General features: G+C 37.5%; 3 protein-coding genes across 3 annotated transcripts; all 3 read left to right on the top strand.

Moving 5' to 3' along the window:
- Positions 1-2,183: 2,183 nt before the first annotated feature.
- LOC122728611 (olfactory receptor 6C74-like) lies at positions 2,184-3,777 on the top strand. Its single transcript, XM_043967398.1, has 2 exons — positions 2,184-2,207; positions 2,833-3,777. Exon 2 carries the CDS (start codon positions 2,839-2,841, stop codon positions 3,775-3,777), a length of 939 nt encoding a protein of 312 aa, XP_043823333.1. The 5' UTR covers positions 2,184-2,207; positions 2,833-2,838.
- Positions 3,778-12,914: 9,137 nt separating this feature from the next.
- Positions 12,915-13,856, top strand: LOC122728520 (olfactory receptor 6C74-like). The gene has a single exon (XM_043967194.1). It carries the CDS (start codon positions 12,918-12,920, stop codon positions 13,854-13,856), a length of 939 nt encoding a protein of 312 aa, XP_043823129.1. The 5' UTR covers positions 12,915-12,917.
- Positions 13,857-23,535: 9,679 nt separating this feature from the next.
- LOC122728970 (olfactory receptor 6C2-like) lies at positions 23,536-24,474 on the top strand. The gene has a single exon (XM_043967661.1). The coding sequence runs from the start codon at positions 23,536-23,538 to the stop codon at positions 24,472-24,474; it is 939 nt and encodes a 312-aa protein (XP_043823596.1).
- The last annotated feature ends 1,290 nt before the right edge of the window (positions 24,475-25,764 follow it).

Below are 25,764 nucleotides of genomic sequence, written 5' to 3' on the forward strand. Positions count from 1 at the left end.
CCTCCAGTGAACTGGGTACTTTATCTGTTGTGGACTTATGGGAGCCCATGGAGAGATCACCACAAGATGAAAAGACACAGAGGAAGCTAGGTTGTACTTCTGGAAAGAATGAGATTTAATTTTATAGAAATGTAATGTGGCCCCAGGGAATTAAATATGAGGGAGAAAGATCCAGAAGGAACAGAAGACCTCATGATCTCCTGGAATATAGAGCGATTGGAATTCCCCTGAAATCTTAACTGTCCTAAGGAATGCTTCACAGATTTTTCTCCTGAATGAAGAATTAGAATGATTCTTTAGTTGTTGTGGAGAGTAATAGGAAGATGTTAGTTACCTTCTCTATTGCAAGATTCTCACTGCTTTAGCACTGTGTCTAATGCTGCGATGGCGCCTTCCTGTCTCTGGGGACACAGGTCCCATAGTTGCCTCTTTAAAGTTGTTTTTTAATGCTGATTAAATGATAGATGCATTAGTTACTTTGAATCTCAATCCCCAAAGAAACAACTGTTTGTTCTCTCATTTGAGTCTCCAAACATCTTCAGTAGATTGAGTAAATAGAATACTTAAGAGAGGAAACCCATCTCTGTGCCCAAATGTGTCAGATCTTTCCCACTGTAGTACAGAATATGGACATAATCTTCCTTTTCCAGAAGCACTACCTTCCTAGAGGCAGCTTTTAAGTGGCACAGTGGATAGATTGCTGGCCCTGGAGTCAGGAAACTTGAGTTCAAATCTAAACTGACACACTTAGTAGTTGGGATACCTGTAAGCAAGTGACTATTTCTGTTAGTCTCAGTTTCCACAACTAAATGATAGCAACTACCACATAGGTTTGTTGTGAGAATCAAAGGTGATTAATATTTGTGAAATGCTTAGCCCAAGGCAGATAGTACGTACTTAATAAGTACTTGCTTCCTTCCAAATTAAACTTTAATTAGAGACCATCCAAATGAACTTCCTTATTTATGTGTGAGGAAATTGAGACTCAGGGAGGTCAAGGTCACAGAGATCAAAAATAATAGCTGAAATTCAAGTCAAAGGGAAATTTACCCTTCATTGTGTTCCTGCTATCTGCCTGAACTGCTGTCCATCTCTGAGTAACACCAGGGATCTTTGGGATTATTCTGGCCAGTGATGTTCTCTATGAAACCCTGATAGAAACGTAAGTATGAAAATAGCTGATGCATTACTTATTTCCTCATTTTATATCCATGAAGGTTATACTTCATTAACTGTTTCCCATATACAAGAATATAGTGGAAGACTTTTCTGCTTCATACATCAAAAACTTATGAAATTTCATCAACTATTTCAGGGAGAGACAACAATCATTTCTGAGATGTCACTTCTTTTTCAAGATAATAAGGTATTTGAACTTTATACTCTCATTATAATGGATAGTCGTAGGGTCAGCTTTGGTGAAAGTAGATTTCTGTGATATGCAGGATGTTTGAAATACAACCCCCCCCCCTTGGTAAAACACCCCTATGGCATCCACTTCTAAAAATTCTGAAATTGAAGATAATTCCATCCTGTAACAAAACCCCCTTAAATAAAAAAGAAAACACCCTGGAGAAAGGTAACATTTTCAGACAAAAGTTACTAAGGACATATTCATTACCATCTCCCATTATTTTGATCATTTTATTCCATTATAATTGGGGGTTTTATAATGTGTGTTTTTTACCCATAAAAAAAATTGGTCTCAGAAAGGGTTTCACAATAATGACAAAAAAGGTTAAGATTCTCTCCTTTAAAAAGTCATTGATCGGGGCAGCTAGGTGGCGCAGTGGATAGAGCACCAGCCCTGGATTCAGGAGGACCTGAGTTCAGGTCTGGCCTCAGACACTTAACACTTACTAGCTGTGTGACCCTGGGCAAGTCACTTAACCCCAATTGCCCTGCAAAACAAACAAAACAAAACAAAAAAAAAGTCATTGATCAACTGTCCAGCAATAGGGACTGATTACAAATTTTCTGCCTAAAAAAGACTCATGGGAAAGATAGACACACAAACATGTGGGAGTGAGAAGAGAGACAAAGACAGAGAGAGGGATGAAGAGAGAATGAACTTAAGAGACATGACAAATGTCTTGAGTCACAAGAACAGGGTACCCTCTGAGAACATTTTCAAGACAGTTAACTACATTCTTCATATGAGGAGAAAGGATCTAGCAATTTCCATACAAATATTGATTAATTCACCAGTTAAAATAAAAATTCTCCTTGGAAGAAATTATTATCAGCTACTCAATACCTATAGGGAATTCATTTCTCATAGGATTGATTAAAGGATTTGAAATTAGAAAGCACCTTCTATATCTTCTAGAGAAAAAAAAAACTATCCAAATTAAGAGATAAAGAAACTGAGGCCCTGAAAGAGGAAGTGACTTGAATAAGATAACATACTTTTTAAAGAATAGAGGCTGATTTTGAAAGTAGGTTTTCTGATTTCAAATGGAGATTTTAGGGCCAGCTAAGTGGTGCAGTGGATAAAGCACCGGCCCTAGATTTAGGAGGACCTGAGTTCAAATCTGGCCTCAGACACTTGACACTTACTAGCTGTGTGACCCTGGGCAAGTCACTTAACCCTCATTGTCCAACCAAAAAAAAAATTTAAAAATAAAAAAAAAGACAAACAGGAGTTGTCTTAGAGATGAAGGGATCAAAGCAATGCTGGAGTTATTTTCAAGCAGAAAAAGGAAAGAGTCATGATCTACTTGTGTCACTTTTCTCACTACATCCCATGGAATTCCTCATTTTCTCTACGTCCTCCTTCACAGATTGAAGCTCTCCCTCTATTCTGTGTGCAGGTTCATCAGAAGTCAAAAGACAAAGATGAGAAATCACACAGGAACAACAGCATTCATCCTCCAGGGACTGACAGATGACCCAAAGTTGCAGATTTTTATTTTTATATTTCTGTTTTTCAACTACTTGTTAAGTATAACTGGAAACCTGACCATTATCACACTCACCTTGATGGGTCCCCACCTGAAAACTCCCATGTATTTTTTTCTCAGAAACTTCTCCTTCTTAGAAGTCTCACTCACATCTTCCTGCATTCCCAGATACCTCTACAGCATGTCAACTGGAGATAAAACAATCTCTTATAATGCCTGTGTCACACAAGTATTTTTTGTCATCTTTCTTGGGGCAGCAGAGTTCTTCCTCCTGGCTACCATGTCCTATGATCGCTATGTGGCCATCTGCAAACCTCTGCATTACACAACAATCATGAACAACAAAGTCTGTAACCAGCTCCTGGTGAGTTCTTGGCTGGCTGGGCTGATGATCATCCTCCCACCACTGATCATGGGTCTTGATTTGGAATTCTGTGACTCCAATGTTGTTGACCATTTTTACTGTGATACATTTCCTCTGTTAGAGATTTCATGCACAGACACACAGTTGATAGAGGGAGTGGGTTTAATCGATGCAATATTGACACTCATCATCACCTTACTCTTAGTGGTTTTGTCTTATGCCTCCATTGTCAGGACTATTCTGAAATTCCCCTCTGCCCAGCAAAGGAAAAAGGCCTTTTCCACTTGCTCCTCGCACATGATTGTTGTCTCCATCTCTTATGGCAGCTGCATCTTCATGTACATCAAACCTTCTGGAAAAGAAGGGGTGGCTTTGAACAAGGTGGTGTCAATTTTCATGTCCTCTGTTGACCCAGTGATGAACCCTTTTATTTACACCCTGAGGAACAGACAAGTTAAACATGCCTTTAAGAACACAGTCAAAAAGATTGCAAATTTCACAAAGCAGTGAGACTATGAAGCTCAAGATACCAAATGGTAAAAGAAAAGCTGTCCATCTTTCTGCAATGTTTCAACATTTTTTTGCTAACTATGTCCTCCTGTGGAGTTTAAGGCTCTCCCAACTCTTTGCTCATGAAGGTAGAACAGTCCCTCACCTCTACACAGACACACACACCAACTCACTGATAGAAGTTTCTCCTCCTGCCCTTTTGTCATGATCTGTGACAATGCTTTCTGAACTTCATTCAGCTGTCCAACAGTCACCACTTTCCTGTCAGCTATTTCTATAACCCTTTGGGTAAAGCTCATGCACACTCTTAGACAGATTCATGAGATAGATGAATTTGGATTCAGGAAGACCTGGGTTTGAATCCTTCAACAAACATTCTGAAAAGCTTATAAGTCCCAGGTTGATAAACTTAGAAGGGTCAGGGACTTTAGAGACCATAGAACCCAACTCTTTAACTTTATACATAAGGAAACAGGCCCAAATGCATCAGTCAGTAGGTCAGTTAGTAAATAAGCAATTACCAAGTGACTACCAGTACAATGCACTGAGGATATGAAAAAAGGCAAATGGCCCTCAAGGAGGTCACATTCTAATGAGAGGAACAAATGAGCAAACAAATATATACAAACAAGCTATAATATGGTATAAACAGGAAATAATTAACAGGAGAAAGGCAATAGAACTAAGGAAGCCAGGGAGCAGGGATAAGGATGGAGAGCATTCCAGGCATAGACTGTAGTCAAAGAAAATTCCCAGAGCTGAGAGATAGTATCTTGTTCATGGAACACCAAGGAGGCCACTGTTATTGAACCAAAGTGGTGGAAAGTAAAAGAAAAGAAGATTGGAAAGGTTAGGATGGGGGTGGGGTTTTATGAAGGCCTTTGAATGCCAAATTGATGGGGGTGGCATGTTAAATCATGGAGGCAATAGCCACTGGAGTGCATTGAGTACATGGGGGAAACATGGTTAGACATGCACCGATTGGAGCATGAACTGGAATAGGGAGACACTTAATGGCAGGCTAAGCCATCAGCAGGCTTATTACAATAGTCCAATAGCAAAATGAAGAAGGCCTGCACCAGGATGATGGTAGGAACAGAGGTTAGAAAGCAGCAAATTCAAGAGATGTTGCAAAGGTGAAATTTACAGATTGTATATAGGAGTGAAACAGAGTGAGCCTGAGAGGAAGACACCTTAACTTACCAGACTGGGACACTGGAAGAATAATTGTGCCTTTGACAATAACAGAGAACTTTGGAAAGGGGAGGGTTTAGATGGAAAGACAATGAGTTCAATTTTAAACATGTTGGGGCTAAGCTATCAATTAGTTATCCAGTTTTAAATTTCTGAAATAGATATTTCCATCTAAAGATGGGAAATGAGTTCAGCAAAGAGATTAGAACAGGATAGAAATATTCAAGAATTATCAGCACTGGAATGATAAGTAATCCAAGGCAGTTCTTGAGATCACCAAGTGAAGTATATAAAGAGAGAATAAAAGAGAACCCAAGACAGCTTTCTGGGGGACACCTACAGTTAATGGACATGACCCACATGAAGATTCAACAAAGAAAACTGAAAAGGAGTGGTCTTATAAAGTAGGAGGAGAACCAGAAGGGAGTGGTGACCTGAAAATCTGGAGAAGAGAGTATCAAGGAGTAGAAGGTGATACATAGTGTCAGAGTCTACAAAGAGGTCAAGAAAAATGAGGATTGAAAAAATACAAATTGATATAGCAATTAGGAAATCATTGGTACCTTTGGAAGAAGGATTTTCAGTGGAATGACAAAGTCAAAAGCTATACCATAGGGCACTAAGAAAAGAGTGAGAGGAGAATAAATGGAGAAACCTATTGTAGATAGCCTTCTCAAAGAGTTATCCACAAAGGGCAAAAGAGATTTAGAATGATTGTTAGGGATAGAAGAATCAACTGAGGACTTTTGAGAATGAGGAAGACATAAGCATGTTTGTAGGCCAGGGAAACAGTCTGTAGATAGGGAGAGATTGATGGTGAGAGATTGATGGTGAGAGAGTAGAAATGACAAAGGGATACTTTGAGTATCTTGGGAAAACACATTTAGTGTCTTGGGACACATTAAGACATTGGGTGAGGGGCAGCTAGGTGGTGCAGTGGATAGAGCACTGTCCCTGGATTCAGGAGGACCTGAGTTCAAATTTGACCTCAGACACTTGACACTTACTAGCTGTGTGACCCTGGGCAAGTCACTTAACCCCAATTGCCTCACTAAAAAAAAAAAAAAAAAAGACATTGGGTGAGATCATGCAATGTAGTAAGTGAAAGTGGAAGCATTTCAACCTATGCCTGGGCCTCCAAATCCAGGGCTCTTTCTCTCTGAACCGTGCTGCCTCTCACTTTCCAGCAGAGGAATGGTAATCAGGCAAAACCTGTTGTCATTACAGGAAAAGGTCTGTCAGTCTATTTCCCTATAATTCCAATAATCATTCTTTTGACATTCCACATGAAAATCTCATTCCCTTACCACCTATATGACTTGTATTTGCTTGTTAAAATGTAAGTTGCTCAAGGTCAGCAAGTGTGTTGTTTTATAATTTTTGTATTCATAACCCCATCTCGCAAAACAGTGTCTGGCACATAGTAGGTACTTAATAAATGTTTCTTCATTCTCTGGGAATGACTACAGACTGTATTTTTATAAAAAATAGACTAGACAAGAGAAAATTCAAATAAAGGGACCACAATAATCTAGTGTTCGATATTTCAGAAACCATAAATTATTTAGGAAAAAACTCCATATTGGATAAAAAAAAATACTGGGAAAACTATAAAGCAGCCTTGTAGAAATTAGGCTTAGACCACCACCTTATGCAATATTCTATAATATATTCTAATTAGATATGTGACCTTAATATTAAATATAATGCTATTTTTAAAAAATTAGAAGTAAATCATCTACCTTGCATTGCCATAGATAGATGTTTCCTTAAGTAAAAAAAAAAGTTTAGAGGCAAATACAAAAGATAAAATAAATAACTTAGATTATGTGAAACTGAAATGCTGCACAAACAAAATTAATGCACCTAAGATAAGAAAGGGAAAGTAGTCAAATAAGAAAATATCTTGGTATAAATTTTCTCTTATAAGGGTTTGATACCCAAGAACATTAACATGTGTATGTTCATAATTGATATCCACTGCCAAAGATATGAGTTCAAAGGATATGAACAAACAGTTCTCAAAAAAAGGATTGCAAACTATTAACAAACATTTGAAAAAATATTCTAAATCAGAGGTTTTCAGATACTGTGATCAACTGTTCTCATTGTGGCCAACAATACTCCCTTCTGTGGCCTAGATCAGATTAAAATATAATTTAGAAAGACTTAACAAAATAAATGTAAATACAATAGAACATAGATGGTGTTAATATGTGGTTTTTAAGTCAACATGTGGCCTGCTGGGATCCCTACATATGATTTAGTGCCCCCTCCCATCCTTTCTTATTGAATTTGACTCAATTAGAGTTTGACTAAATCACTAAATATTAAAAGAAATACAAATTTTTTAAACCCCAGGTTTCATCTTCCACCCTGAAAATTGGCAAATATGATAAAGAAAAATAGCAATAGTCATTGTTTAAAAGAGTTGTGCTAAGATAGGCACATTAAGTGCACTGTTAGCCATTTTAAAACAACTTGGAACTATGCAAATAAAGTGACTAAAAAGTTCATACTCTCAGCAATAAAATGATCCAAGGTAATTCCAATGGATTTATTGTGAAAAATGCTATTCTCCTCAAGAGAAAGAATTAATGGAATCTAAATGAAGATTGAAGTATATTTTTCTTAGGGGTTTTTTTGGGGGGTGGGTCTGTGTTTTCTTTCACAACATAGCTAACTTGGAAATGTTTTGTATGACTGCACACATATAATCTATATCAAATGGCCAATCGTTCTTCTTTTGATAGTGTTTTTCCTTTTCCCAAGGATTTCTTTTGGTACCTCATACGGGAAGTACTTGGTGTGGCTTCACTTTTATAGCTAGTTTAACACAATGGTTCTTAATCTGGCATCGGGAGACTTGTTTATAGATGAGAGACTGAGACTGATAGATGAAGACAGAGAACTCAATTTGATGTAATTGGTTTCCTCTGTAAGCCTTTGTGTTTCATTTTATACAATAAAAAACAGGATTCTGAGAATGGCTTCATAGACTTCACCAAATTGACAAAGGGGCGCATGACAAACAAAAATATTTAAGAACCTAGTTTGGTACCTCCTTTTTTATAACTGTCTATCTAAGGCTTCCAAGGCTTTCAAGGACCAACTCCATTACATGAATATTAAATATACATGAATCAAAATGTGTGCACATAAATTCATTAAGGGAAAATTAGCTCTTTATTTTTTAATAAATAGAGCTGTCTAGAAATGGAATTGAATTCCTTTAAACTAGAGGCTAGGGGTTCCTACTCCTTAGAGACATTTAAGCAAAGGTAGAAAAACACTTTACAATAGTATATAATAGGAGTCCCTTTCATTTATGGGCTGGACAAGATAGCTGATGAGGTCCCTTATATATATTTTTTTATTCTGGAAATCTTGGGCTCATCCCAATGACCCTGGAATGTGATTAAAATTTTATTGAAATATAAATATGGCCTCATGGAGTTAAACTTGGGGAAGAAAGAGAACAGGAAAAAATGAAAAACCTGAGGATCCACTGGGATTTGGGGGTGATTAGGATTCCTCTGACATCTGACCTGTTCCAGAGAACCATTCAGATATTTTCTCCTGAATGAAAAATTAGAATAATCCCTTTGATCATGTAGGGAGGAACAGGGAGATGCCAGGGGTCTGCTCCATTGTAGACTCTCACTGTGTGAGCACTGTATCTCTTTTGTTTTGATGGGGCAATGAGGGTTAAGTGACTTGTCCATGGTCACACAGCTAGTAAGTGTCAAGTGTCTGAGACTGGATTTGAACTCAGGTCCCCCTGCATCCAGGGCCAGTGCTTTATCCACTGTACCACCTAGCTGCCCCTGTGAGCACTGTATCTAATGCTATGATAGCAACTCCCTGTCTCTGTGGGCACAGGCTTCATAGCTGTTTCTCTAAAGTATTTTATTTTATGCTGATTATATAGTAAATTCATTAATTACTTTGAACCTCAAATCCCCAAGGAACCTGTTATTTGTTATTTCCACTTGAGTCCCCAAGTGGATTGAACAGATAAAATATTTAGGAGGGAAACTCATCTCCCTGTGCAGAAGTATCAGACCTTTTCCTCTGCACTAAGGAATCAGGTCTGGAAATTGCCTTCCCTTTATAGAAATCCCAATTTCTAAAGGCAGCCCAGTGTCATAGTGGATAAATTACTGGGTTTGGAGTCAGGAGACTCAAGTCTAACTCCAGCCTGAGCCCCTTTGGAGTTAAGAGATTCTAGGAAAGTCACTTAATTTCTGTTGGTCTCAGTTTCCTCAACTGCAAAATGGGGGAAATAATAGCACCTACCACATGTGTTTATTGGAAGAATCAAGTGAGATTAAGATTTATCAAATGCTTAGTGCAGGCCACATAGTAGGTACTTAATAAATTACTAAATAAATTCTGTCCTGAATTAAACCTCAAAAGAACCTTAGAGATCATCTGAATGAACTTCCTTATTTAGAAATGAGGAAAATGAGATGCAGGAAGGTCCAGGTCATGGAGACCCTAAGATGAGAAGCAGGCATTCAAGTCTAGGTGAGCTTTCCCTCTCACTATGCTGCTGCCAGCTTCCTGCACTGCTATCTTCAGGACCACTCTGGCCAATGATGCTCACTATGAAGCACTGACAGAAATGTAAGTTTGAAATTTGTTTTCATATCATACATTTTCTTGTTTTCTATCCATGAAGGTCCTTCTTGCTTGGCCATTCCCCCCCCCCCCAATAAGGGAGCATAGGGGACAGTTGTGTAAACTTCAAACATCAAAAACTTAGGAAATCACTGATCATTTCAGAGAGAGAATCTACAATCATATATAAAATGTTACATCTTTTTGTGGATAATAAGACATTTGAATTTATGTTTTCAGTATAGCGGGCAAAGGGTAACATTTGTGAAGAATGGATTATATGCACCCTTTTGTGATCTACAGGAAGTTCAAAACCCCCAACCTCTTAGCACAAAGTCCCCCAATGGTGCCATCTTCCAGAAATTCCACAATTGAAGATAATTCCATCCTCAGAAAAAACAACAAAAACAAAAAACCTCCCTCAAGTAAAAAGCATGCTCCCATGAGAGAGCTAATACTTTATGAGTTTTCTTTTACACAGTAATAAGGTAATGTTTTACATAATTGCACATGTATAACATATATCTGCTTGCTTACCACCTCACAGAGGGGGAAAGGGGAGTGAGGAAATGAGGGATAGAATTTAGAACTCAAAATATTAAATAAAAATATTTATCATTATTTAAGTATAAAGAGCTTATTGACATGTATAAAAAAGACAAGAGTTATTAAGGAGGTATTCATGTTTAATTTGATAAATACATTCAAACATAAGATTCTTTGGTAACTGCATTTTATTTTATGCATATAAAATCATCACTCAGAGAAAGGCTCATTGGGATTCACAGTAATGTCAATGAAATCTAAGACACTTCTGTCTGAAAAAAAGGAACCCATGTGACCAGGAGAAAGAGACTGAGATAGAAAATAAATAACATGACAAGTGACTTGAATTATAAGAACAGGAAACCCTCTAGAAACTTTTTCAGAACACAATCAAGTTCATCACAAATCTCCATCTAGGGAGAAAAAAATAAGTGATTCCCATAAAAATAACAATTCATTCACCATTTAAAATGAAAATAATACTTAGGGGGGAAATATCAGTTATTCAAAACTTATGGGGAATTTGCTTCTCAGAGAATTAAAGGATTTGAAATTGCAAAGGATCTTTTTGATTATCTAGAGAACAATCATCCAATTTAATTGATGAAGAAACTGAGGCTCTGAAAAAGGAAGTAACTTGAACAAGATAACACAGTTTTTAAGGAGCAAAAGCTGGTTTTGAAAGTAGGTTCTGATTTCTAATGGAGATTTTATTCAGACATAGCATCTCTCAGAGAAGGCGAGTCCTTACAAAATGAGACTCAGGTTCCAAAATATTTGACAAAAGAAAGTGGGCAGAGGACCACAGAGAGGATCTATTTGAGATCTTGGACAGAATGGGGGAAATCTCAGGTGCCACAGTGACTTAAGGAATTGGAAGCAATAACAATGAAAAGTACATGGAAAGGCAACCAGGAGGACCTCAAAGACAATCTGCATCTTCTTCACAATATGTCTCATGACCATGTCTGCTTACCATATTTGGTCATATTAGGTCAGGTATTCCTAAATCTTCCTTGAGGGGGTCTCCTACAAAAAAATACTAGGGAACATGTCACAAATGGCAGACAATAGATGGATAGGCAAAGTCCTGGTGTGGGGAACAGAGAAGGAAATTCCAATCAGTGCTGAGTCATAATTAAAATTAGCATGGCCCACATTTAAAGTTCAGAAAGTGATTTCTTCATACCAAGTCTGAATAGTAAATTTTGCAAATACTGGAACCCCCATTTAACATCAGAGGAAAGTAGGCTCTGAAGAACTAGCTGATTTCCATATGAACACAACACCAGTAAGTATAAGAGTCAGGAAATGAAAATAGGTTTTTGACACCATGTTTATTACTCAAGAGCAGTGGTGTGTCAAACTCATATAAAAATGGGGAAGGTGAGGCTCGATTACATACATAAGAATGCTTGAGGGCCTCCTATTTACTTAGTTTCAAACATTAATTATATTTTCCATGTTTTATTATATTTTGTTGATTTTGTTAAATATTTCCAGATTACATTTTCATCTGATTCAAAGTACTTTGGGTGTAATGTGAATGGTTGTGAGTTTAACACCTCTGCTCTTAAGTATGGATAGGAAAAGGAAAGGTGAAAGGCTCTACGTGAAGATGGATGAAATAGAATATTTTGACAGGACGGCAAAAGATTTCAAGTGATATAGAAATAAGCAATTAATTCAGGAAGGAACCCTAGAAGACAGTAGAATAAAATGTGGTGACTCAATTATTAAAATTAACCCCTGCTCATTCCACAGGAATTGTCTGAGAAGTGAAGGGATCAATGTAATGCTGAAACTTGTTATTTTCAAGTGAAAAAAGGAAATAGACATTCTCAAACACATAGAGAACTAAATCAAATTTATTAAAATAAGAGCCATTCCCCAGTTGATAGATGATCAAAAACATGAAATTTTCAAACAAAATAATCAGAGCTACCTATAGCCACATGAAAAAAAAATTCTCTAACTCAAACATTCTATAGAGCAATTTAGAACTATGGCCAAAGGGCTATAAAACCGTGCATACTCTTTGACCTAGTAATATCACTACTAGGTTGGTATCCAAAAAGAGGTTTTAAAAAGTTGAATTTGAAATTGAGGAGATGCCCATCAATTGGGGAATGGCTGAGCAAATTTTGGGATGAAATAATGATTGAACACTATTGTGCTATAAGAAATGATGAGCAGGATGCTATCAGAAAAACCTAGAAAGACTTACATGGGCAAAGTGAAATGTACTGTATACAAAGTAACAGCAATATTGTAAGATGAGCAGCTCTGAATGACTTAGCTATTTACAGCAAAACAATAATCCAAGACAACTCTGAAGGACTTAAGAAAACTGCAATCAATCTCCAGAGAAATAACTGGTAGTGTCTGAATACAGATTGAAGCACAATTTTTTAATTTCCTTTGTCTGAAGTTATTTTTTAATGTTTTCTTTCACAATCTGACTAATGTGGAAATGTTTTGCATGGCTACACATGTATAACTTGTATTGAATTGCTTGAATTCTTAAGGGGGTGAGGAGGGAGGGAGGAAGAGAATTTGGAATACAAAGTTTTCAAAATCAATGTTAAAATTGTTTTTACAGGTAATTTGAGAAAAAATAAAATTCTAAATAAATGGGGGGTGGAAGGAAATAGACATGAGCTACCTGTGTCACTTTTCTCACCAATTATACATGGCTTGATCCATGTTTTTTGGTCCTCCTCTGTAGATCGAAGCTCTCCCTCTATTTTGAGTGTATTTTCATCAGAATTCAAAAGATGAGAAATCACACAGAAGTAACATTATTCATCCTGCCAGGACTGACAGATGACCCACAGCTGCAGATTTTGATTTTTACATTTCTGTTTCTCAACTACTTGTTGAGTATAACTGGAAACTTGACCATCATCACACTCACTTTGATGGATTCCCACCTGAAAACACCCATGTATTTTTTTCTCAGAAACTTCTCCTTCTTAGAAGTCTCACTTACATCTTCCTGCATTCCCAGATACCTCTACAGCATGTCAACTGGAGATAAAATAATTTCTTATAATGCCTGTGTCACACAAGTATTTTTTGTCATCTTTCTTGGGGCAACAGAATTCTTCCTCCTGGCTACCATGTCCTATGATCGCTATGTGGCCATCTGCAAACCTCTGCATTACACAACAATCATGAACAACAAAGTCTGTAACCAGCTCCTGGTGAGTTCTTGGCTGGCTGGGCTGATGATCATCCTCCCACCACTGATCATGGGTCTTGATTTGGAATTCTGTGACTCCAATGTTGTTGACCATTTTTACTGTGATACATTTCCTCTGTTAGAGATTTCATGCACAGACACACAATTGATAGAGGGAGTAGTTTTAATTGATGCAATATTGACACTCATCATCACCTTACTCTTAGTGGTTTTTTCTTATGCCTCCATTGTCAGGACAATTCTAAGATTCCCCTCTACCCAGCAAAGGAAAAAGGCCTTTTCCACTTGTTCCTCACACATGATTGTTGTCTCCATCTCTTATGGCAGCTGCATCTTCATGTACATCAAACCTTCTGGAAAGGAAGGGGTGGCTTTGAACAAGGTGGTGTCAGTTCTCATGTCCTCTGTTGCCCCAGTGATGAACCCTTTTATTTACACCCTGAGGAACAAACAAGTCATGCAAGCCTTTAAAAATTCAGTCAAAAAGATTGCAATTTTCACAAAGCAGTGAGAAACTATGAAGTTAAAGATGTCAAGTGGTAAAAGAAAAGCTGTCCATCATTCTGTAACCCTTTGTCATATTTCTTATTGATTATGCTATCCTATAGTCTATGGAATTTAAGATTCTCCTGGATATTTTTGAATAAAAGGAAAACCACTCGGGGCAGCTAGGTAGCGCAGTGGATAGAGCACTGGCCCTGAGTTCAAATCTGGCCTCAGACACTTAACACTTACTAGCTGTGTGACCTTGGGCAAGTCACTTAACCCCAATTGCCTCACTAAAAAAAAAAGAGAGAGAGAACTATAACCACCCCTCCACACACATCTGGCCCTCTGATAGAGGTCTCCCCTCTTCCTCTTTTGCTATAATCTATCATGCTTTCTGGACTTTATTCACCTATCTACCAGATACTGTTCTCCCGCCAGCTATTTCAATAATCCTTTGACTCAGACTCACTTACACTCTTAGACAAATTCATGAGGTAGATAATGGGATGAATTCAGAATCAAGACCTGAATTTGAATTCTATATCAAACACTTACTTTGAAAAAAATAACAAGCATTTATATACTTAAAGGGGTAAGTAAGTTTAGAGGCTATATAGTCTAAGCCTTCAATTTATAAATAAGGAAAACGAGGGCCAAAATTGTCAGTCAATGGGCATTGATTAAGTGACAACTTGTGCTAAGGATTGAGGATGTTAAAAAAAAAAAGGGTAAATGACAGTCCCTGCCTTCAAGGAGCTCAAACTTTAATGAAAGACATGAAAAACAAGTGAACATATATAAACTATATACAGGATAAAGAAGAAATAATTAAGAGGGGGGTTATTATTACTTATTACTATTATTATTTGCTACTAACACTAGAATTGTAATGATTTTGGAATGCCTTCATGTAAAAGGTGGAATTATAGTTGGGACTTGAAGAAAGCTAGGAGTCAGAGCTAAGGCTGGATACCAGTGTGGAATGAGAAGAATGAGAGAAAATGCCCACAGCTGAGAGATGGTGTGTCATGTTCATTGAACAGGAAGGATTTCAGTTTTACTGGATCAAAGAGTAAGTGGTAGGGAGTAAAGTATAAGAAGACTGGATAGGTTAGTGTAGTTATGAACAACTTTGAATCCAAATAGAGCATTTTGTATTTCATCCTAGAGCCATTGGAGAGTTTTAAGGAAGTGAGATAGACATGGTCAGATATGCACTTTAGGAAAATCCCTTTGGTGAATGAATGGAGGGTGGATTGGAGTAGGGATCCCCCAGGAGGCTTATTACAATAATCCAATAGTGAAGTGACAAAGGCCTGCACCAGGATGGTGACAATAACAGAGGTTATAAGGGAGCATATTCAAAAGATATTGTAAATGTGAAATTCACATGACTTGGTAAAAGATTTTAAAAGGGAGTTACAAATAGTGAGGATTTGAAGATGACACCTATTTTACAAGCCTGGGGGACTAGGAGAATAATTGTGCCCTTGACATTAATAGGGAATTTGAGGAGGGAGGTCTTAGGGAGCAGACAATGAATTCCTTTTTAGACATGTAGAGGTTAAGATATCTATTAGATATCCAGTTTCAGATACCCAAAAAGCAGTCGAATATGGGAAATTGGAAGTCAACAAAGAAATTAGAGCAGAATAGATAGATTTGAGAATCATCAGGATGATGATAGTAAGGGTGATAATTAAATTCATGGGAATTATTGAGATCACCAAGTTAAGTGGTATGGAGGGAGAAGAAAAGAGTGCCCAGGGCAACTTTCTGAGGGACAACTACAGTTAGTGGGCATGCCCTGAATGAGAATTCAGCAAAAGAGAGTGAGGAATGGTCTGGTAGGTAAGACAAAAATTAGGAGGGATTGGTGACTTGAAAATCAAGGGGGAAGGGGTGTGTCAAGGAAGGAAAAGTGAGCAACAGTGTCAAATATTGCAAAGAGGTCAAGAAGAATGAAGATTGAGGAAAAAAAATACTTACTTAGATATAGGAATTAGGACATTTTGGTAACTGGAGAGAAAACAGCTTTAGTGGAATGATGAGGTCAGAAGCTACATGGCATGGGCCTAAGAAGAGAGTAAAGGGAGAGTAAGTAGAGATATCTTATTGTAGATGGCCTTCCCAAAGAGTTTAACACAAAGGATAAAAGAGATTTAGGACAATTGCTAGCAGGCATAGAAGAATCAAGGTGGGGGGGAGGGAGTGGTTTGAAGATGAGGAAGACTTAGGCATGTCTGTGACCACAAAGGAAGAACCAGTAGATGGAGAGAGATTGGAGATAAGAGAGTGGGCATTACAGAGGAACCACATTAAATATCTTGGGCAAGACAGGTTAAGGGTCTTGGGACACATTAAAATCTTGGGCAAGGCCATACAATATAATAAATGAAAAGGAATCATTTCAACCCAAAGCCTGGGACTTTAAATCCAGTGCTCTTTTCCTCTGGACCATGCTGCCTCTCACTTTCCAGCACAAGAACCATAGTCAAGCCAATTCTGCTGTTGCTACAAGAAAAAGTATATTAATCTATTCCCCTATGATTTCATTCACCATTGCTTTGATTCTCCACACCAAACCCTCCTTCCCTGGCCATTGTTCACCCATATGTCTTGTGTTTACTTCTTATGATTTAAGTTACATGAGGTCAGAAACTGTCCTGTTTTATATTTTTTGTTGTGAGTCCATCTCTCAGCAGTGTCTGGGATGTAGATGTCCTTAATGAACGTTCTTTTATTCATTCATTCACTGGGAGTGCATGCAGGTTATATAGAAGGTTTTCCTCTAGGGTCTATAGAAAGGGAGTTCATTTCCCAGCTACCCAAAATTTATTTTCCCTCTGTGATTTCTGTAAAAACCTGCAATTATCAGTAAGTGGACTAGTGTGTAAGGTTCCATTACTAAATCAATGACTCTATAATTCTGTAATCCTATTACTGTCCAGAAGGCAGTTGTGCCTCTCTAGAGAATGAAAATACATCTCTATGCAATTTAAGTGCATTCCCCTTACCTGTAAGAAGTAGTGTAGGCATAAGATTTGTCTTGCCTCTTTATTGACTTAAGTATAAGACATTTCTCTTTTTTATTTTATGTGTGATAAAATAAAGGTTGTGCTTTGAAAAAAACATGTTTAGCTCACATCTGTTTAGGTAGTTTAACTGAAGGCTCTTTATCTTTTCTATAATGGCCAATATAAGAACCAAACTCTACAGTTGCCTGTGGAAATCCAAGGGAAAGGAGAAGAAATGCAACTAACCAAAAATAATAAGGGGGGGGGGATCTTAAATTCAAAAACAGTGAAAGAAATGTAATTTTATATGACTATGGTCTTACTTCATATCCAGTGAGTTGGCAAGATTACAAACAGTTGAGAGGCTAGTATGGAAGCCTCATTGGGTGATTTGAAACAGGCATTCTCCTCAACTGATTACTTTTCACCTCAACTGATTACAACTCAATCAATGCCTAGTGAGCTCTTCTTTCTCCTTCTATGTCCCTCTCTTTGTAAAGATTAGGTATAGAATCATCTTTTTTCTTTCTTTCTTTTTTTTTTTTTTTTAGTGAGGCAATTGGGGTTAAGTGACTTGCCGAGGGTCACACGGCTAGTAAGTGTTAAGTGTCTGAGGCCGGATTTGAACTCAGGTACTCCTGACTCCAGGGCCGGTGCTCTATCCACTCCGCCACCTAGCTGCCCCCAAAATCATCTTTTTTAATGGTCAAATGAAAAGATATCTAAAAACAAAAACAAGCATTTTTCAATATGGTTGACCTATAAACTTTGCTAAATAATAGAGGAAAAATACATAATTCACTCTTTTTACACTGTGATTTGATGTAGTTCCAGAAATATAATAATAAATAAGGACAAAATTATAGATATAAAGACAGGTAAAGAGGAAATATAAGTATTACTTTTTCCAGATGAATTAATTATTTTCTTATAAAGCCCTAGGGAATCAGCAGAGAAATTAATTGAGAGATAAATTACCAAATTACCAAACCTTCTGGGTCCATTGGAATTTCCTGATATATAGGCAATAAATATAATCATAAAGTCACTTCAGTCAGTTTGAACCTAGTAAAAGGCCAATCTTCACAGAACCCTAGAATAAAAACAGTAAGCAGTTCAGGGAACACAGACAAAAGAGAAAGACCCAAATGAAGATTAAACAACGAAATCCTAAATAATTAGAGGACTAAAAAACAAACCATATAAATAATTAATAATTATAAGACAGAAAATGATAATGATGAAACAACATGCCCAAATATCTGGGTTGTAGCTAAAAGAGTTTTAAAGGGAAAATTATATTCCTACAAATATATTAAACAAAATAGAAAAATAGTGTATTAATGAAATGAATATGCATTTTATTAGAAAGCTAACAAATAAGCCTAAAAGGAGAAAAATAGATCAACTCGAAAAAAACTATCAAAATGAAAAGTAATCCTAAAAGTTAGTTCTTTAAAAAGATAAATAAAAACTTAAAAAACTTTTGGCTAATCTGATTACAAAAGAGAGGAAAATCAAGTCAACGAAATTATATATAAGCAAGGTGAAATCACAACAAACCCAGAAGAAATAAAAAGAATTATCAGGACCTATTCTACTTAATTATGTGCTAATAAAACTGAGTAGAGGAATATCTTCAAATATATAAAATTCCCAAACAAAAAGAAACCCAAATGGCAGCATCAATTAATCCAAAAAGGAAATAAAACTCACAATAAAGGAAATAAAAAGGGGGGAAAGGTTTGGTCCTGATGGATTCACAACAGAATTTTATCAAATTTTAAGAAGCAAATTAGTAACCATATTACAAAAATTGTTCTTTAAAAATGAGAAGGGGGGGCGGCTAGATAGCACAGTGGATAAAGCACCAGCCCTGGATTCAGGAGTACCTGAGTTCAGATCCGGCCTCGGACACTTGACATTTACTAGCTGTGTGACCCTGGGCAAGTCACTTAACCCCCATTGCCCCGCAAAAAAAAAAATTATTATTAAAAATGAGAAGGAAAGCACCCCTAGCAGTTTCCTTTTGTGGGACAAATAGTGTCCTAATAATACCTAAACCCATTGAGGACAAAGTAATGGAAAAGTATTGACCAACATCATTAATAAATATTGATTCAAAAAATTTTAACAAAATCCTATCAAACTTCTACAGTAATTTATCTAAGAAAAGATTTATCATAGCCAAGTTGGATGTCTATTCAAGGATGGTGCAACATTGGAAAAACAATCAACATAATTAATCATCAAAAATAAAAATGATTATTTATATCAGTGATGCAGAAAAAAATTCTTTGACAAAATATAATACTCGTTTATGGGTGAAGTGACTTTATGATTGCATCTATTGCCTATATATCAGGAAGTTCCAATGGACCCTACAAAGCATAGGCACAGAGGGACCTTTTTAAGATCATAAAAAGGGGCAGCTCAGTGGCGCAGTGGATAAAGCACCGGCCCTGGATTCAGGAGTAACTGAGTTCAAATCCAGCCTCAGACACTTGACACTTACTAGCTGTGTGACCCTGGGCAAGTCACTTAACCCCCATTGCCCTGCAAAAAAAAAAAAGTTCATAAAAAAATCTTTCTAAACAGAAAATTAAACATCATATGCAGTTGGAATACACTAGCAAATTTGCCAATAAATATAGTAATGAAGAAGGATACTCATATTTCCCACTAGTTTTTCATGTAGTACTAGAAATGTTAGCAATAGTAATGTGAGAAAAGAAAGAAAATATATAAGAATAGGTCAAGAAGAGATAACACCATCCCTATCTGATGATATGATGATATACTTGTAATATCTTTGAAAAGCAGCAAAGATATTAATTGAGACAATATCCTTCAACAAAAATGCAGGCTACAAAATAAACCTTTAAAACCCAACGGTCAATACCATGTATGTACCAGGCACTGTGTTAAGATTGGGGATACAAAAAGAGGCAAAAGTCTCTACCTTACACTGTAGTGGGAAGACTACATGCAAACCAATATATACAAAGTCAACTATACACAAGAAAAATAGGAAATAATTACTAGGAAAAGGAGGAACTAAAAGTAATAAGGCTTAAGGAAGCCTTCCAGTAAATGAAGAGATTTTAGTTGGGACTTAGAGGAAGCTAGGGAAATCAGCAGCTGGAGGGACAAGATTCTAACTAAGCACAGAAGCCAGCCAGAGAAAATGTGGAACTGAGAGATGGAGTTTTTTTGTTTATACAACCAGCCAGGAGACAAATATCACTTGATCGAATGGTACATGGTGGAGAATAACCTGTATGAACATCTGACCAATCTAGAGAATCCCCTATAGATTTTCTCCTGAGTTAAACTTCAAAACAGTTCCTTACATCAGTGGTGTCAAACTCAAGAAGAAAAAGGGCATACTAATCTGTATGTAAGGATCCAAGTGGGTCAATATATTGACTTAGTTTTACAATTTATCTATATTTTATTGTACTTTTGTTAATTTTGCTGAATATTCCCCAATTATATTGTAATCTGATTTGGACTATCAGCTTTATGTGTAACATGTTTCCTTTAGATGATGAAGGCAGGAGTGTGGATGTGCCAGGGGCCTGCTCTCCTGCAGGACCCTCACTATTGGAGCACTGTATCTAATAGTGTGATGACACCTACCTGTCTCTGTGGACACGGGCCCCATGGCTGCTTTTATATGTGTTTTTTTTTAATTTAATGCTAATTATATGGTAGATTCATTAGTAATTTTGAACCTTAATCCCCAAGGAAGCTTTTCTTTGTTCTCTCACTTGATTTCCCCAAACACTTTCAGCAAGTTGAGCAAATAAAATTTAGGATGGAAGACACATCTCCATGCCCAGATGTGTCAGTCCTTTTCCTCTGAAGTACTCAGAGCCAGGTCTGAACATTGCCTCCTTTTTCAAAGGGTCCCAGCTTCCTTTTAGTTTCAGGGCAACATTTCTGACATTTAAAATGAGACCAGATCTTTGTTAAAAATCATTTCATAATTATTTACGAGACAGAAGGATGGCCCAGAAACAGTAAATGTCATGGGGATATGAGAATCAGCCACAGAGTTGCCTGTGAATGTAAGGTTGGAGGGACCAGAGAGTGACCAAAATTACCCATAGAATTAGGATCTTTGAATTAACCTATAACAAACATAAGAGATCATCTGATCCAACTTCTTTATTTACAGGTGAGGAAATTGAGACTGAAGGAGATCAAGGTCCCAAAAATCACAAGCAACAACTAGAATTCAAATATTGATAAACGTCCTAGGAGCTCAATGCAAATATGCTGATAGACTAAATTCACAGCAGGCTAAGCATTCCATGGGATGTCATGACCAAGGCAATAGCCTCACTATGCTCCTGCAACTTGGCTGTACTACTGTTCACCTTTGAGCCATACCAGAGATCTTTGAGCCTACTCTGACCACTGATACTATCTATGAAGCACCGTCAGAAACGTAAGTATGAAGAGATTTTTCACATCGTACATTTTCTCATTTTGTATCCATACAGATTACATTTGCTTGATTATTTCCCCAATACAAAAAACACAGTAGATAGACTAATCCATTTCAGATGTCAAAAACTTGTGAAATTACATTGGCTATTTCAGGGAGAGAATCAACAACCATTTCTGAGATGTCACTTCTTTTTTAGAATAAATAGCCATTTGAACTTTACACTTGCATTGTAAGAGATGATTATGGGGTCAAGTTTGGTGAGACTGGATTAGGTGTGCCCTTCTGTTATCTACGGAGTGTGGAAAAGTCCCTTTTAGGAAAGATACTACTCACGAGTAACCTTATAGAAAGTCAACAATTTAAGTTAATTCCATTTCATGACAAACATCTCTTATTTTAAAAGCATGCACCCTGGGGCAGCTAGGTGGTGCAGTGGATAGAGCACCAGCCCTGGAGTCAGGAGTACCTGAGTTTAAACCCGGCCTCAGACACTTAACACTTACTAGCTATGTGACCCTGGGCAAGTCACTTAACCCCAATTGCCTCGCTAAAAACACACACACACACATACACACACACACACACACACACACACACAAAAGCATGCACCCTTGAGAGTGGTAATGCTTTAACTTGGTGATTCTTAAGCTATTGTCTATGAATTTGGGTTTTTTTTATATTTTCATGGCCACATTTCAATATATTGGTTTCTTTTGCAACCCTATCGATTTTATTTTGTAAACTTAAAATATGACTTTGAGAAGGGATTAGATATTGCCAAGGCTGCTGTTTGCTGCCAAACAAAAACAGTAAAGGATCCCTGCTTTAAGAGGTTATTGATCAACTCCACAGAAAGATGGACTGATTACTAATTTTCTGTCTAAACAAAACTCACATGAAAGAGAGACAGACACAGACACAGACACAGACAGAAACAGACAGAGAAGCAGAGAAACATGACTAACAAATGACTTGAGTGACAAGAACAGGACATTCTCTGAGAAGTTTTTTAGTGTTTCATAAAAGTACTTGCTATACAACCATATAAAGAGAAAGAATTGGAGCATTTTTCATAAAAATAACAAGTCATTCACCAGTTTAAAAAAATACTCCTTGGAAAAAAACATTCTCAGCTATTCAAACTTTCTAGTTAATTCATTTATCAGTGGATTAAAGGCTTTAGAGGTAGAAAAAACCTTAGGGATCTTCAAGGAAATAATCACCCCATTTAAGAGACAAAGAAACTAAGGCCCTGAGAGATGAAATGACTTGCATAGGATAACACAATTTTTAAGGAGCAGAGGCTAGATTGGAAAATAGGTCTTCTGGTTTCTCTTGGAGATCTTTTCAGACATAGCAGTTCTGAAAGCAGATCTTTGCAGAATGAGACTTCAGTTCCAAACATTTGGTCAGAAGAAATTGGGCAGAGGATCACAGCCAGGATGTTCTTGAGGTCTTAGATAGAAAGGGGGAAAGCTCAGGTGCCTTGGGTGACTAAAGGAGTTGGAAACATAAACAGTGGGGGAAAGTACATGGAAAAGGAAAAAGGAGGACCCCAAAGACAATCTGAATCTTCTCCACAATATTTCTTATGCACCCCTGCCCTTGCTTATCCTCTGAAGTCAGATGTTCCTCACTCTGCCTTGAGAAGGTCTCCTAGAAAAATATACAAAGAAAAATACCACATATGAAAAAGCAAAGTTATGATGTGGGGAGCAGAGGAAGGAGGACCCATTAGCACAGAGTAATCATTACAATCAGTGTAACTCATATTTAAAATTTAGAAAGTGCTTTCTTTGTAGCAGCCCAGGCAGTAAGTACTGCAAGTAGTAGAACCCCCATTTAACATCAAAGGAAACTTGAGTTCTAAGAAGTTGAGAGACTTCTACCTGGTCATATACCAGGAAGAGTTAGGACATGAAACTAGGTTTCCTAATTCCATGTTCAGTGTTATATATAGACTGTGGCTAAGGAAGGGAGGGATGAAAGACTCTGTGAAAAAAGGATGAAATAAAAGACTTTGACAAGGGACCAGATTTGAGAGAGCAAAATATATAAATTCCCAAGAGATATTGAAGCAATTGCTATAGGAAGAAACCTGGGGAAAGTATAAATTACTTGTCTCCCTTTCCCCACTAATTCTCAGTGCTCTTATTTCTCTCTATCCTCTTCCCCAGATCCAAATTCTTTCTCTCTGTTTTCTGTGCAGGATTCAGAAGTCAGGGATGAGAAATCACACAGGGATTACATCATTCATCCTGAGGGGACTGACAGATGACCCACAACTGCAGGTTTTCCTTTTTATCTTTCTGTTTCTCAACTACATGTTGTGTTTAATTGGGAACCTGACCATCATCTCCCTCACCTTGGTAGATCCCCACCTGAAAACTCCCATGTATTTTTTTCTCAGAAACTTCTCCATCTTAGAAATATCACTCACAACTTCTTGCATTCCCAGATACCTCTACAGCATATCAACTGGGGACAATACCATTTCCCATGATGCTTGCTATGCCCAAATATTTTTTGTCATCTTTCTTGGGGCATCAGAATTCTTCCTTCTGGCCACCATGTCCTATGATCGCTATGTGGCCATCTGCAAACCTCTGCATTACACAACAATCATGAACAACAAAGTCTGTAACCAGCTCCTGGTGAGTTCTTGGCTGGCTGGGCTGATGATCATCCTCCCACCACTGGGCCTGGGCCTTGATCTGGAATTCTGTGACTCCAATGTTGTTGATCATTTTGGCTGTGATGCATTTCCTGTGCTAGAGATTTCATGCACAGACACAGAGTTCATAGAGAAGATAGCTTTAATGGATGCTATATTAACACTTATTATTACATTACTCTTAGTGGTTTTATCTTATGCCTCCATTATCAGGACTATTCTAAGATTCCCCTCTGCCCAGCAGAGGCAAAAGGCCTTTTCCACTTGTTCCTCCCACATGATTGTTGTCTCCATCTCTTATGGCAGCTGCATTTTCATGTATGTCAAATCTTCTGGAAATGAAAAAGTGGATTTGAACAAGGCAGTGTCAGTTCTCATGACTTCAGTTGCCCCCGTGATGAACCCCTTTATTTATGCCCTGAGGAACAAACAAGTCATACAAGCCTTTAAGGACTCAGTCAAAAAGATTGCAATTCTCACAAAGCACTAAACGATGCCAAATGATGAAACTAAAGCTCGGGATGCCAAATGTTAAAAGAAAAACTGTTCAGAATTCTGGGTAATTTTTCTTGCTAATCATACTTTTTTATACACTATGGAGTTTAAGCTTAACGCAGTCCATCTCCTCATGCAGAAAAAACACACACAAACATTCGTACATGTGCACACACATGCACACATGCACATACATGTGCAAATGAGATGAATACACACATGTGCATATTCACAGGCATGCACACACAGATAAAAGTCTTCCCTCCATTTTTTTTTTATTTTTTGGAGGGCAGGGCAATGAGGGTTAAGTGACTCACCCAGGGTCACACAGCTAGTAAGTGTCAACTGTCTGAGGTCAGATTAACTCAGGTCTTCCTAAATCCAGGGCCAGTGCTTTATCCACTCTGCTACCTAGCTGCCCCTTCCCTCCATTTTTATCAGAATCTTCAATGCTTGCTGGCATTTCACTCACCTCTCATCCAGTGCCCACTGCCCATTCCACCTATTTCCCTGACCTGCTGGCTGCTCACTCAAACTCTCAGACAGATGAAAGTGATGGAAAAAAGGGCTAATCATGCAGTCAAAAAGACCAAGTCTCAAATACATCCTTAGCTATTTGCCATTTCTACCTCCCTGGCAAATCAACAGAATGGATCTTAGATGCCATATAGTCCAACCTTTTCATTTTATACATAAGGAAACTAAGACCCAAAATTTCTTAATGACTTGCCCCCTACCATACAAGGAGTAAATAACAGAGGTGACCTTTCAAGCCAGGGACTCTGCCTCCAAATACAATATTTTTTTTTTCTTCTCCATGATGCCATCCCTCGCTTTCCAGCAAAGTAACCATAATCAAACCAATTCTGTCATTACCATTGGAGCAGGTGTTCCAATCTGTTCTCCTATGGTTCCTATCAACAATCCTTGGACTTTTCATGGCCAAACATCCCTCCCTGGCCACCACTTTCCTATATATGCTGCCTTTGTTAGGATGCAAGTCCCTTTAGATCAGAGACTACCCTATTTTATCTTATTTGTGCATTCTGTATATTTTTGTGTCCCCATTTCTCAGCACAGTGCTTGGTACACAGTGGTTGTTTAGTAAGTGTTTTTCAGTCATTCATTCACTTGGAGTGAATACAGACTATATAAGACCTATGGAGAGGGAATTGATTTTCTAGCAAACTCTGTTTTCCTTCTATAGGATCTTTAACCACCTATGAAAGCAAATAAGGTATGTAGATTAGTCTATAAGGTTCCTTTCACTTCTAAATCTATGATA

Source organism: Dromiciops gliroides, chromosome 5 (genome assembly GCF_019393635.1).
Source record: "Dromiciops gliroides isolate mDroGli1 chromosome 5, mDroGli1.pri, whole genome shotgun sequence".
NCBI classification, from domain to species: Eukaryota; Metazoa; Chordata; class Mammalia; order Microbiotheria; family Microbiotheriidae; genus Dromiciops; species Dromiciops gliroides.